The 12,121-nt window shown below is 36.9% G+C and overlaps 1 gene segment (V, D, J or C); it reads left to right on the top strand.

Moving 5' to 3' along the window:
• LOC101563631 overlaps window positions 1-12,121 on the top strand; it is a 21,668-nt gene that overhangs the window by 1,949 nt on the left and 7,598 nt on the right. The window contains 1 exon segment of the V gene segment in view: window positions 8,214-8,220. Within this exon segment, the coding sequence occupies window positions 8,214-8,220 (7 nt within the window).

The following is a 12,121-nucleotide window of genomic DNA, read 5'->3' as shown; positions in this document are numbered from 1 at the left end:
ATGTGGTGCTGGGGAATTGAACCGCGGTCCCTGATGCCTTGCCAAGCTTGTTCCAAGTAGGTGCTTTAGACCACTGAGCCATCTCTCCAGCCCCATTCTATATTCCTTAATGACAAATTTCTCCTAATTTTTTTTTAATAAAATAGCCAGATATATCTGTATTTTAAATAATATAATTCTGCTTATTATGGATTTTTTGTGAAGCAAGTATACCCAGAATAGAAGGAAATTATTTGAAATATCTTTTTCCCACACATACAAGCTTCTTGAAGGCAGAGCTGAGGTGATGTATGCCCACGTGAATGTCACACATTTAACTCAGTTGTGGCTGAGGGCCTCATGGTCGCTGTCTTCCTGGGAGGCTAAATCACCTCCATCTTCTCACCCAGCTGTACATCTTGCCTGGAACATCACTGTCGCTGCTGTTCCCTGGTTTGAGGAATGAATGTTCTGGTTTCTAGTTGTGTCCCAGGTATATCTGTTGTTTCCAGCACAGGCTGACAGCACCTTCCAGAACATGCCATCACCTGAAATGTATGTGGATCCACACTATTGACCTGCCTGTAGTCCTATTTTCTGGAGAGCTTTGCAATTTCTAAAACTTGTTTGAGTGCCATTCTTTTGCCCTCTTCTCTGCCACTGAGTCCAAATATCAGTCTCAAATAATGACAGTAGATCCATGACTCAAGTAAGAGGTCAACTATGTCCAGGGAAGTTCCATTCAGATTTGTTCCAACATAGAAAGAAATGATAAAGCAGCAGAACAGTGGGCCTTAGGTGTCTGACACAAGCTGAAGTTAGAAGGGTTTTCAGAAATGAATTGGATTCAGTTGAGGTGTTTCATAGTAGAAAGGGTAGAAAATGGAATTATAGAAAGAAAATGAGAATAATGATACTAGCAGCCTAAAGGAATGATGGCCAGTTGGGAAACAGGGAAAAACTTATGCTTCCCTGGACCCAGACAGAGATAAGGGACATTTCAAGAAAAAATGTCCAAAGCTGCTAGAGAAGGAAAAAAGAAAGTATTCATGATGGAGTCAGAGGAAGTTTCAGATTGAGGTGGTCTTGGGTCATCCCCTCTCAGCCCGAGGGAACCTGTGTCAACTGCCAGTATAAGGAGAAAGCCTGTTAAACTTTCAGCAGATGCTCATGAAGGTGTCAGTAGTTACCTAGTGCGTGGTCCCACTTGCAAACTGGAGAGTACTCAGTGTTTTCCCTATTTATGGCAATTCGTGTGTCCCAAGTAATAGTTGTTGAGATACAAGAGGCCAGTTTGAGATAATACTCAAAGGCCATGGAAGATGAAAGGATTAAACCTCACACTTAAGAGATCTCTGCTAATGGGCCTACAAATATTTCTGACTAGTCAGTCTTTTTATAATTACAAATTTTAAAAGGTTATAACATTTCAGATCATTCTGCTAATGTCTCAATAGCTGTTCAAAATATTAGATATCAAATCTTTATTGTTTGCTGGGCGAAAATCATTTTGACTGTATTCATAATTATCCTGATGATATTATTTGGCCCATGTATGCTTCATAGTTTCTTTGATTTGTCTCCTCCACATTCAAAGCTGTCATAACTACCCAAGATGAAAATTCCTGGTGTCTATTGAGGGCCTTTAGATAGAACTTCTGGAGACTATCTCTGATTGTCAGTTCACAACTATGACTCCTTTAAGCCTGAAGAACACAGAGTGGTCATCACCCATAGTTCCCTCACAGCAGTTTGGGTTACTTGTTCAGAGGGGGAAATGTTGTAGGCAGCTGAATTAGATAGAACTATTATAGACAGTCAGACAGGGCCAGGCCCTCAAGGAGGCAAGATGGAAGACAAGGTGACTTTGCAACTTGGAAGAGACAGACACTCCCTATGGGCCAAACCTCAAGACAAAAAAGGAAATATACAGATACATACTTCCCTAGGGATGGGCATCAGGTATAGATTGATATTCCAAATAGGTATCAATCACCTTGAGAGAGCCCTAATGAGTCACCAACCCAACCCTCAACCGGAAGAGACCCTGTCCTGTATTCATGCCTGCTTGCTATGGGACTTTCTTCCTCATTTGGTACTAGATTTAATTAATTTGACCTGTGCAATGGTGCTTGTAATCTCATTGGTTGACCATAGCTTTGTCCCACCCCATGCTCACCTAAGTGAGTTCTCATGTCTTCTCCAACACCTTAGACCTACCTCACTGCATGGTTTTCCTCTATAAAAGTCCCTGGAAGAGACCGCTTCCTAGGGACCACCCGCTTGCCCCCCTCCCCCATTTCTCTCTCAGACAGGAGCTTTTTTCCCCTCAATAAACATATTCTGCTCATAACCTCCATTTGTTCCTAAAATTCATTCTTTGGTTTTAGAGAGCACAAACTCATCCTAGGTACCTTTTAAGATTGAGAGATCAGTTTTTCTCCCTGTGTCATTTGGAGGTTTCCTGTATCATAACTACAGCCCAATAGAATGTAATATATGATAAGCTACAGAGGAAAACAGCATAAGGACCTGCTTTGCAGATGATTCTGTGCATTTTCAAGGCACCACAGACAAATGGACTGAACTGTGGACAGTGCACATTGCAGGACATTGTGCTGGGAATAAAACATGAGCAGATATGTTACAATATAATGATTCATGGGTTGTTGCTGAAGTTTTAAGTGGATTCCCAAAAGGAATTTTGTATGCAAAGATATTTCATGTAGAGGTATGTGAAGTTATCTTTCCATATACACAAAAGATTTAAATATATTTACATGTCATTTACAGACTAATGAAGAAGTGACCTCATTGGAATAGGTCTTTAATAATCAAGTGATCATGGTGGCTCACACTTATAATGCCAGCAGTCAGGAAGCAGAGACAGATGTGCATTTCCTGAAGTTCAAGGCCACACAGGGGTATATAGTGAATTAAACAATGGCCTCACTTACATAAGGAGACCTTTTCTCAGAAAATCAAAACATCATTACCAAAAACATTATACTGTAAAGTGTCCATGGTGACAGAATTTGAGCTCATGAATATTAGCCATCCTTGGGAAATTTACCTTGAAATTTTTAAAATTGTAGAATGGTTAGCTTAATTTCAACTGTATTTCCTGAATGCTGAACAGAAAACTCCTGAAGCAGCTCTATTGCATTTGTGAGTGGTTTTACCAGCAGAACTGTGAAATTGGATTAACACAGGCAGGAAATGCTCAGGACTTTGAAAGTGTGAAACAGGACATATTTTGTGGCATTGCTATGCCTACTTTGTATACATAGCAATAAAAACTTTGTGATATTCTGGACCAGAAGTTATTTCTTGGAAAGCTTAAACTCTGTTCCTTCTGTGTTGGTTAATTTCAACTTCTTGGAGTCAAAGACAGTTTTATCCTTACTAGTGATAACTATGTTATTTGCAATTAAAGCTAGTAATCCCACATGGTTTGTCTTGAATTTTCTTATCAGATTATGCAAATTCAAAACCTCCTCTGTATGATCCTGAAGCTACAGAATATAGGACATCTGAATATGAATTATGCAGTCTTGACTGTGGATCTTCCTCCATAACTTCCAGGGACTTCTGAAAACAATTTCCAACAAAGATGTTCTGGTTCAGCTAATCTTTTCCTACCAGGGCACACGTGGCATTGCAGTACAGTTCCTGGGTACCTTCTAGGAAGTCTAAGATCTCCTGATCCACTAATTCCCAAATGCTGTCAGGAATATGTGATGAAAGTCTTCTTATCCTTTCATCATTGGATGAAGTGCAGCTGTTGGAATCTGGGAGAGGGCTGGTGCAGCCTGAGACTGTCCTTTACAGCCTCTGGTTTCATCTTCAGCAGCTACTACATGGATGGCATCCATCAGACTCCAGGAAAGGAGCTGGAGTGGATCTCATACTTTAGCGGTGGTAGTAGTGATACGAAGTATGTAGACTCCATGAAGGGCCAGTTCATCTCCAGAGACAACAACAAGAACATGCTGTATCTACAAATGAACAATATGAGCACCAAGGTCACTGCCTTGTATTATCATGAAAAAGACACAGTGAAGGGATGTCCATGTGAGCCCAGACAAAACCATCTGGGTCAGGACACTGAGGATCAGCTGGGTTCCATGGGGTTCTGCTGGGCACAGCCCACAGACCCAGAGCAGGTTCAGAGCAGGAAACTTTGGACTGAGGACTTCCTGTTGGCCTCTGGGATTTCCTCTGTGTCTTAACATTACATAACTGGAAGGGGGTTAAACTATACAGGTTACAGATAACATACCATGTATTGTAAATAAAAATGCACTTTTCCTTATGCATGTTTCTTTCTTTCATATAAATTGTATTAATAGCTCATAAACCTGTATCTTTTATATTTTCAGAAGTTTCCTTTGAATGTCACATCTCATTATGTAAAAATGAAATTCTAGGTTTTCTCATGATGAGGAACGATTGTCTGTTGCAGGAGTAAATGTCACATTAGGAAAATAAACTGTTCCTGTAACTCTCCACATGGTCTGAGAATGTACATCTCTGTCCTCCCCTTGGTTCCTGGAGCAGACCTGCATCCTTAGCACCATGCAGAGCACTGAGCTCAGGGAGGAGAAACATGGACAGCTGGGCTGGAGTGTCCAGGGACCTGCTTGTTCTCTTTCTGGCAATGTTATTTTTTATACATATTTATTTTTTAATGAGAAATAAATATGAATGAGATAGTTTCACAGCTGATTAATAGGACAGTTTTGTTGTCAATACACTGTGCATTGTTATCTTCTTAGTGGTTATCCATAGTACAAGATGCAGACAGGATATTCTGTCCAAACACTGTTAGTACAGCTCTTTCTTCTCATTGAGTTAAGCGAAAGTAGCTGTAAATTTATCCTAACTATTTTGTATATACAAATACAAAATGATCTTTCCTTTGTATCTTTTATTTTTATTTTTATTTATTTATTTATTTATTTATTTATTTATTTTTTGGTCCTGTCAGAGGTGAATATTCTATTGGCATCTAAACACTATAGGTGTTTGAATTCAGCTAAACAATCTAACACTATCTAGCAGTCTATAATATTAGTGAGTTATCCTCAGAAGTTATTGAGTTGAGCCTTTTACAGCTCATTGTATTAATATGGATTTACTTTATTTACTTATTTTTTTAAATTTATTTATTTGTGTGTGTGTGTGTGTGTGTGTGTGTGTGTGTGTTGTGTGTGGCCAGCTCAGCTCACCAGGGTCTGGCTGGCATGTGGTGCTGGGGGATTAAACCGCGGTTCCTGTGCTTTGCTAAGCTTGTTCTAAGTAGGTGCTTTAGACCACTGAGCCATCTCACTAGCCCGGATTTACTTTATATACCTTGTTTTTATACTTTTCTGCTGGATGGTTAAGACCAAGATATAGCAAGGCCTATATACCAAGGAATGTAACTTTTGTATCTCATAAGGTCAGCCAAGTACTCTCAGGATTTACCCTGTAGTCCTGTTCTGCCTTTTGTACATCCTTTTGTCAGTGTTTGACATGAGGATGAGTCACAGCCATCGCTTGACCAATTTTCTCTCTGTGAAAGCTTGAGAAAATGTTTTTTCTCTTCATGTGACTCTCCCCAGGCTCACTTTAGATCCTTGAACACATTTCTCTATGGCTCCATAATCTTCTTGATCAGAAAATTTTGAGTACAACTGAGTTACATATTGTTACAGTATAGGTTCTCCTATGTCCCGAGTCTTCACTGACCTTGAAAGGCTAGGGACAAAATGTTGGCTAACCAGGCCTTCCTTTTCTTCAATTTTGATCTGCTAACTTAGGTTGTTAACCCTCCAGAAGAGAAGCTAATTATTAACCTGCAATATATGCAGTTTGGTTTACCCTATCTGTCGAAATATCAAACATTTTGGCATATCCTGGAACAGGTATTTTCCATCAGATATTGATATGTTGAACTTTAAGTCCTTAGAGAATATGAAGGAAAAATAATTATGCAAAAGTAGAAATAAGCATTTACATATTTTTACAAAGAAATTTAGAAACCTAATCATATACAGAATTGTAAGTCCTTATAATAGGGAGACAATATGATATTTACAGATGTGGGTCTGGTTTACTTCACTAAACAGTATATCTTCAGGGGCATCCACTTAAATATGAAGGCTTCAAGTTTATCATTCTTTATATCATTCTTTATATAGTTGAGTAGTACTCCATTATATAAAAGTACCACATATTTTTCAACCATTCCACATGTGATGGGCATTTTGGTTGTTTCCAAGATCTGGCTATCACAAATTGTGCTGCTATAAACATAGGTACGCGTATATCACTATGATATGACACTTTCAGTTCCTCCGGGAAAATTCCAGTAAGGGGATAGCAGGCTTGAATGGGATTTCCAGTCCTAGTTTTCTAAGGTGTCTTCACACTGATTTCCATAATGGTTGCACCAGTCTACACTCCCACCAACAGTGGAGAAGGGTTCCCCTTTCCCCACAGCCTCTCCAACATTTGTTGTTGGTTGATTTCTTTATTAGAGCCAATCTTTCTGGGGTGAGATGATATCTCAGCATTGTTTTAATTTGTGTTTCATGGATGGCTAGTGATGTGGAACATTTTTTCATATATTTATTCGCTTCTTTAATTTCGTTCTCTGAGAAGTGTGTGTTCATCTCAGATGCCCATTTCTGGATTGGGTCTTTAAATTTAGGGGTCCTAATGTTCTTTAGTTCTTTATAAATTCTAGAGAGCACACCTTTGTCTGAGTGCTTATTAGTTAAGATTTTTTCGAAGTTTGTGGGTTGTCTTTTCACTTTGTTGATAATTTCTTTTGATGTGAAAAACTTCTCAATAAAGGTGGTCCCAGTTGTTAATTCTTTCAAGTGTTTCCCATGTAATTTGGTTTCTGTTCATGAACTCTTTGCCTACCTTATGTCTTCAAGAGATCTTCCTACGTTTTCTTCTAGGCGATTTAGTGTTTCTGATTTAATGCTCAGTTCTTTAATCCATTTTGATTTTAGTTTAGTGCGTGGTGATAGACCTGGGTCAAGTTTTAATCTTCGGCATGTAGAGAGCCAATTTTTTTCAGCACCATTTGTTAAAGAGACTATCTTTCTTCCAGTAAGTGTGTTTGGCACCTTTGTCAAAGAGCAGGTACCTGAGTGCATTCCTAGAGGCCTCTGCATCTACAAGTCTATTCCATTGATCTTCAGGTCTATTTTGTTGCCAATACCATGCTGATTTTATTACAGTAGATTTGTAGTATAATTTCAAGTCAGGAATTATAATCCCTCCTGCTTTGTCTTTGTTAGCCAGGACTGCCTTTGCTATTCTAGGTCTTTTTCTTTCTTTCTTTCTTTCTTTCTTTCTTTCTTTCTTTCTTTCTTTCTTTCTTTCTTTCTTTCTTTTTAAAGATCTTTGATTTCTTTTTTTTCTTTTTAAATTTTTTTTTATTTTTATAAAGAATACAAAAATTGTAATAAAACAACATTAGATACATTACAAAATTCACCAAACAAAGTAACAGGAATTCAACAATGGATGCTGTACTGCATGACGTTATCTTCAAATTATTTGTTTAGGTTACCAGATACAAATGTTGAAAATTGATTTTAAAAAGTTATAAGGAATTGAAAAGAGAAAGAAAGAATAAAAACAAAAAGAATTTAAGGATTAACTTCTTTCAAAAGACCAACAGAAATCGTCAGTACAATTATCCAAATTATCCTGCATATATATATTTCCCCGTTATCTTTTGTCCTTTTCTTCACTCCATTTTTTGCCCTCAAGACAGCTGTTCCTCTACTAGTATTTTTCCAAAAGAACTGAAATCATCATACTACAGCGATACCTATGCACCATTGTGTTAGGAGTGCAATTTGTCATAGCTAACTCTTGGAAGCAACCCAAATGCCCATGAACTGAAGAATGGATTTTAAAAAAAGATATGGTATTTTTACACAATGGCATATTTATTCAGCTATAAAAAAGATAAAGTTGAGGCTTTTGTAGATAAATGTATTTGATTTCTTTTTTTAAAAAATTTTTATTTATTTTTTTGGGTGTGTGTGTGTGGCCAGCTCAGCCCACCAGGGGGCATGTGGTGCTGGGGGATTGAATGGCGGTCCCTGTGCTTTAGCTAAGCTTATTCTAAGTAGGTGCTTTAGACCACTGAGTCATCTCACCAGCCCTCTAGGTCTTTTTTGATTCCAGATAAATTTTAGGAACATTTTCTCTAGGTCTGGGAGGTATGTTGGTGGTAGTCTCATAGGAATTGTATTAAATCTATACAACAATTTTGGGAGTATGGCCATCTTCACGATGTTGGTTCTTCCTATCCAGGAGCAGGGAATATCTTTCCATTTTCTGAAATCCTCTGTGATCTCTTTTTTCAAAATACTGTAATTTTCTGTGAAAAGATCATTGATTTCTTTAGTTAGATGAATTCTCAGGTATTTCATTTTCCTCGGTGCTATTTTAAAAGGTATTGTCTCCCTAATTTCCCTCTCAGTGTGTTTGTTATCTGTGTAGAGGAATGCTATTGACTTTTGGGTATTGATTTTATATCCTACTGTTCTACTGAATTAGTCTATCAATTCTAGTAGATACTTAGTGGAGTTTTTTGGGGTCTTCCAAATAACATATCATGTCATCTGCAAATAATGATAGTTTCACTTCCTCTTTACCTATTCTTACTCCTTTTATTTCTCCCTCTTGTCTAATGGCTTTAGCTAATGATTTCAGAACTATATTGAAGAGGAAGGGTGATAGAGGACATCCTTGTCTTGTACCTGATTTGAGAGTAAAATATTTCAGTTTTTCCCCATTGAGAATTATATTAGCCATTGGGTTGTTATAGATGGCTTTTTAACAGATTGAAGTAGAGGCTTTCTATTCCAATTTTCTGTAGGACTTTGAACATGTATGAGTGTTGGACTTTGTCAAAAGCCTTATCTGCATCAATTAAAATGATCATGTGGTTTTTGATTTTCGCTCTGTTGATATAGTGTATTACATTTATAGATTTTCGAATATTGAACCATCCTTGAATCCCTGGGATGAATCCTACCTGGTCATGGTGTATGATCTTCTTGATGATTTGCTGTATTCTATTTGCTAAGATTTTATTGAGGATTTTTGCATCTATGTTCATGAGGGAGATTGGCCTGTAGTTCTCTTTCTTAGTTGTGTCTTTCCCTGGTTTTGGTATCAGCATAATACTTGCCTCCAGGAATGATTTTGGGAGAACTCTTTCCTTTTCAATTTCACTGAAGAGTTTGAGGAGTGTAGGGATTATAACTTCTATGAATTTCTTGTAGAATTCAGCTGTGCATCCCTCAGGACCTGGACTTTTCTTTGCCGGCAGGCTCTTTATTACAATCCTTATTTCCATGGCTGTTATTGACTTATTGAGAGTTGTTATATCTTCTTGATTCAGTTTTGGTAATTTGTACCTATCTAGAAATCTGTCCAGTTCATCTGTGGCTTCTATTCTGTGAGCGTAAAGATTCTTAAAGTAGCTATTGATAATCTTCTGAATTCTACTGGGTCTGTAGTAGTTATACCCTTTTCATTCTTTATTGCTTGTATTTGAATTTTTTCTTTCCTCTTTTTGATGAGGTTAGCTAGGTTCTTATCAATTTTATTTAATCTTTCAAAGAATCAGCTTTTTGATTCGTTAATTCTTTGAACTGTTTTCTTCATCTCAATTGAATTAATTTCTGCTCTAATCTTTATGATTTCGTGCTCGCTTCGGCAGCACATATACTAAAATCTTTATTATTTCTTCTCGTCTTTGGGCTCTGAGTTTGTTTTGCTCTTCCTTTTCTAGATGTCGAAAGTGCAGCATTAGGGTGTTTATTTGTTCCCGTTCTGTTTTCCTACTGTGTAAGTTCCAGCTATGAATTTCCCTCTGAGAACTGCTTTCATCACATCCCATAAATTACAATAAGTTGTGCTTGAATTTTCATTGAATTGTAGATATTGTTGAATTTCTTATTTAATTTCATCTGTAACTGATTGATTGCTGAGTAGGGTGATGTTTAATTTCCATGTATTTGCCTGGTTTTTCTGGTTTCTTTTGTTATTTATTTCTGGTTTCATTGCATTGTGGTCAGATTATATGCATTGGATAATTTCTGTTTTCTTTCACATACTTAAGCATGACCTATGTACTAGAATGTGATCTATTGCAGAAAATGATCCATGTGAAGCTGAAAAAAATGTGTATTCCACTGTGGTTGGGTGAAATCCTCTGTATATGTCTACCAAGTACATTTGTTCCAAGCTCTGGTTCAGTTGCTGTGCTACTTGTTTGCTAATTTATTGTCTTGTCGATCTATCTATTTGGGATAAGGGGGTGTTAATGTCTCCTGTTAAGATTATTGTATTGGAAATTAGATTTTTCATGTCTATTAAAGTTTGTCTTACATAGTTGGGTGCTCCCATGTTTGGTGCATACATATTTATGATTGTTATTTATTCCTCTTGAATTTTTCCTCTAACTAGCATATAGTGGCCTTCTTTATTTCGTTTGATCATTCTTCATTTGAAGTTGAGACTGTCTGAGAATAGGATTGCTACCCCTGTTTTTTCTGAAGTGCTGGGGCATGTAGTATTGATTTCCATCCTTTGACTTTCAGCCTGTGAGTTTCTTTATGAGTTAAATGTGTTTCTTGTATGCAACATATTGTTGGATTTTGTTTCCTAATCCACTGTGCCAATCTATTTCTCTTAATTGTTGAATTGAGTCCATTTACATTGGTGGTTATTATGGAGATGTATTGACTTACGATTGACATGTTCTTTGAATGTTGTTTTTAAACTGTTTTTTCTCCTGTGTTTAATTGTTTGTCCTGTTTAATGGGTTTCTTCTGTTCTCATTGGTGGAGTTCTGATCATTTTGGTCCCTCTCTAGAACATCTTTCAGTAGTCTGTGTAGGGTTGGTTTTGCCATCATGAAATTCTTTAGTTGTTCTTTGTCATGAAAGTATTTCACTTCTCCATCAAACTTAAAGAGAGTTTTGCAGGGTATAATAGTCTGGGTTGGAATTTGTTTTTGTAGAGGTCTTGAAGTACTCTGCTCCATGCTCTTCTTGCCTTCATGGCTTGTGAAGAGAAGTTGGCTGTAATTCTGATGGGTTTTCCTTTGAATGTGATCTGCTTCTTTTCTCTAGCAGTTTTCAATATGATATTCTTGTGTTGGATTTCTGGGATCTTGACTATTATATGTCTCGGTGTGTTTTAATTGGGTTGAAGTTATTTGGAGTTCTGATGCTTTGGTTATGTGAGTATCAGATTGTTTCCTCATATTTGGGAAGTTTTCTGCTATTACTTCTGCCCATATTCTTTTTATATCATTTGTATTGACTTCTTCATTCTCATTGATGCCTATTAGTCTCAGATTGTTCATCTTTGCATTGTCTTGCAGGTGATGAGTTATTTTTTCCTGCATTCTAGTTTTTTTTTAAGAGATCCTTTCTTACCTTTTCACTAGGTGCACCAGCATCTTCAAGATCTGAAACTGTATCTTCATTTTTGCTCAAACGGTTTTTCAGGCTTGTAATTGAGATTTTAAGGTCCTCTACATCTCTTTGACTTTGCTTCATGCAATCTATTTCTTTTCTGTATTGCTTATTCAAGGAATCCATCATTTTTTAATTTCCTGTATTTTTTTTATCAATGTCTTCTTTAGAAGCTGTCATTAATTCTTTTACTGCAGAGTTTTTAACAGATTGGGTTTCTTCTTTAAGTTTCTGTATTTGAGTCTTTAGTTCAGGTACTATGAGTTTAGAGATTTCTTTTTTCATTTCAGATACTAATTCTGCTTTGAGTTCCTTTAAACCTTTCTGTAGTTGCTTATTTACTTCTGATGCTATTAATTCATGTATTTCAGCTAAGCTAGTAGCCACTGCATTTGTTCTGGTTGGGCATTGTTTTTCATCCATATGTTTCTGCATTTGATTCTTAAGTTCAGCTGCTATAAATTCAGAGTTTTCTTTTTTTTTTTAATTCCAGAAATTAATTCTGCTCTGAGTTCCTCTATAACTTTCTGCTGTTGTTTATTTACTTCTGATGCTATTTGTTCATTTATTTCCGCTGAGCTAGTGTCCTTTGCACTTTTTATGGGTGGGCTTGAGACCTGAGATTGCATTTT

Source organism: Octodon degus, unplaced genomic scaffold, assembly GCF_000260255.1.
Source record: "Octodon degus isolate 3935 unplaced genomic scaffold, OctDeg1.0 scaffold00255, whole genome shotgun sequence".
Classification (NCBI taxonomy): Eukaryota; Metazoa; Chordata; class Mammalia; order Rodentia; family Octodontidae; genus Octodon; species Octodon degus.
This window is presented reverse-complemented; position numbering and strand designations above follow the sequence as displayed.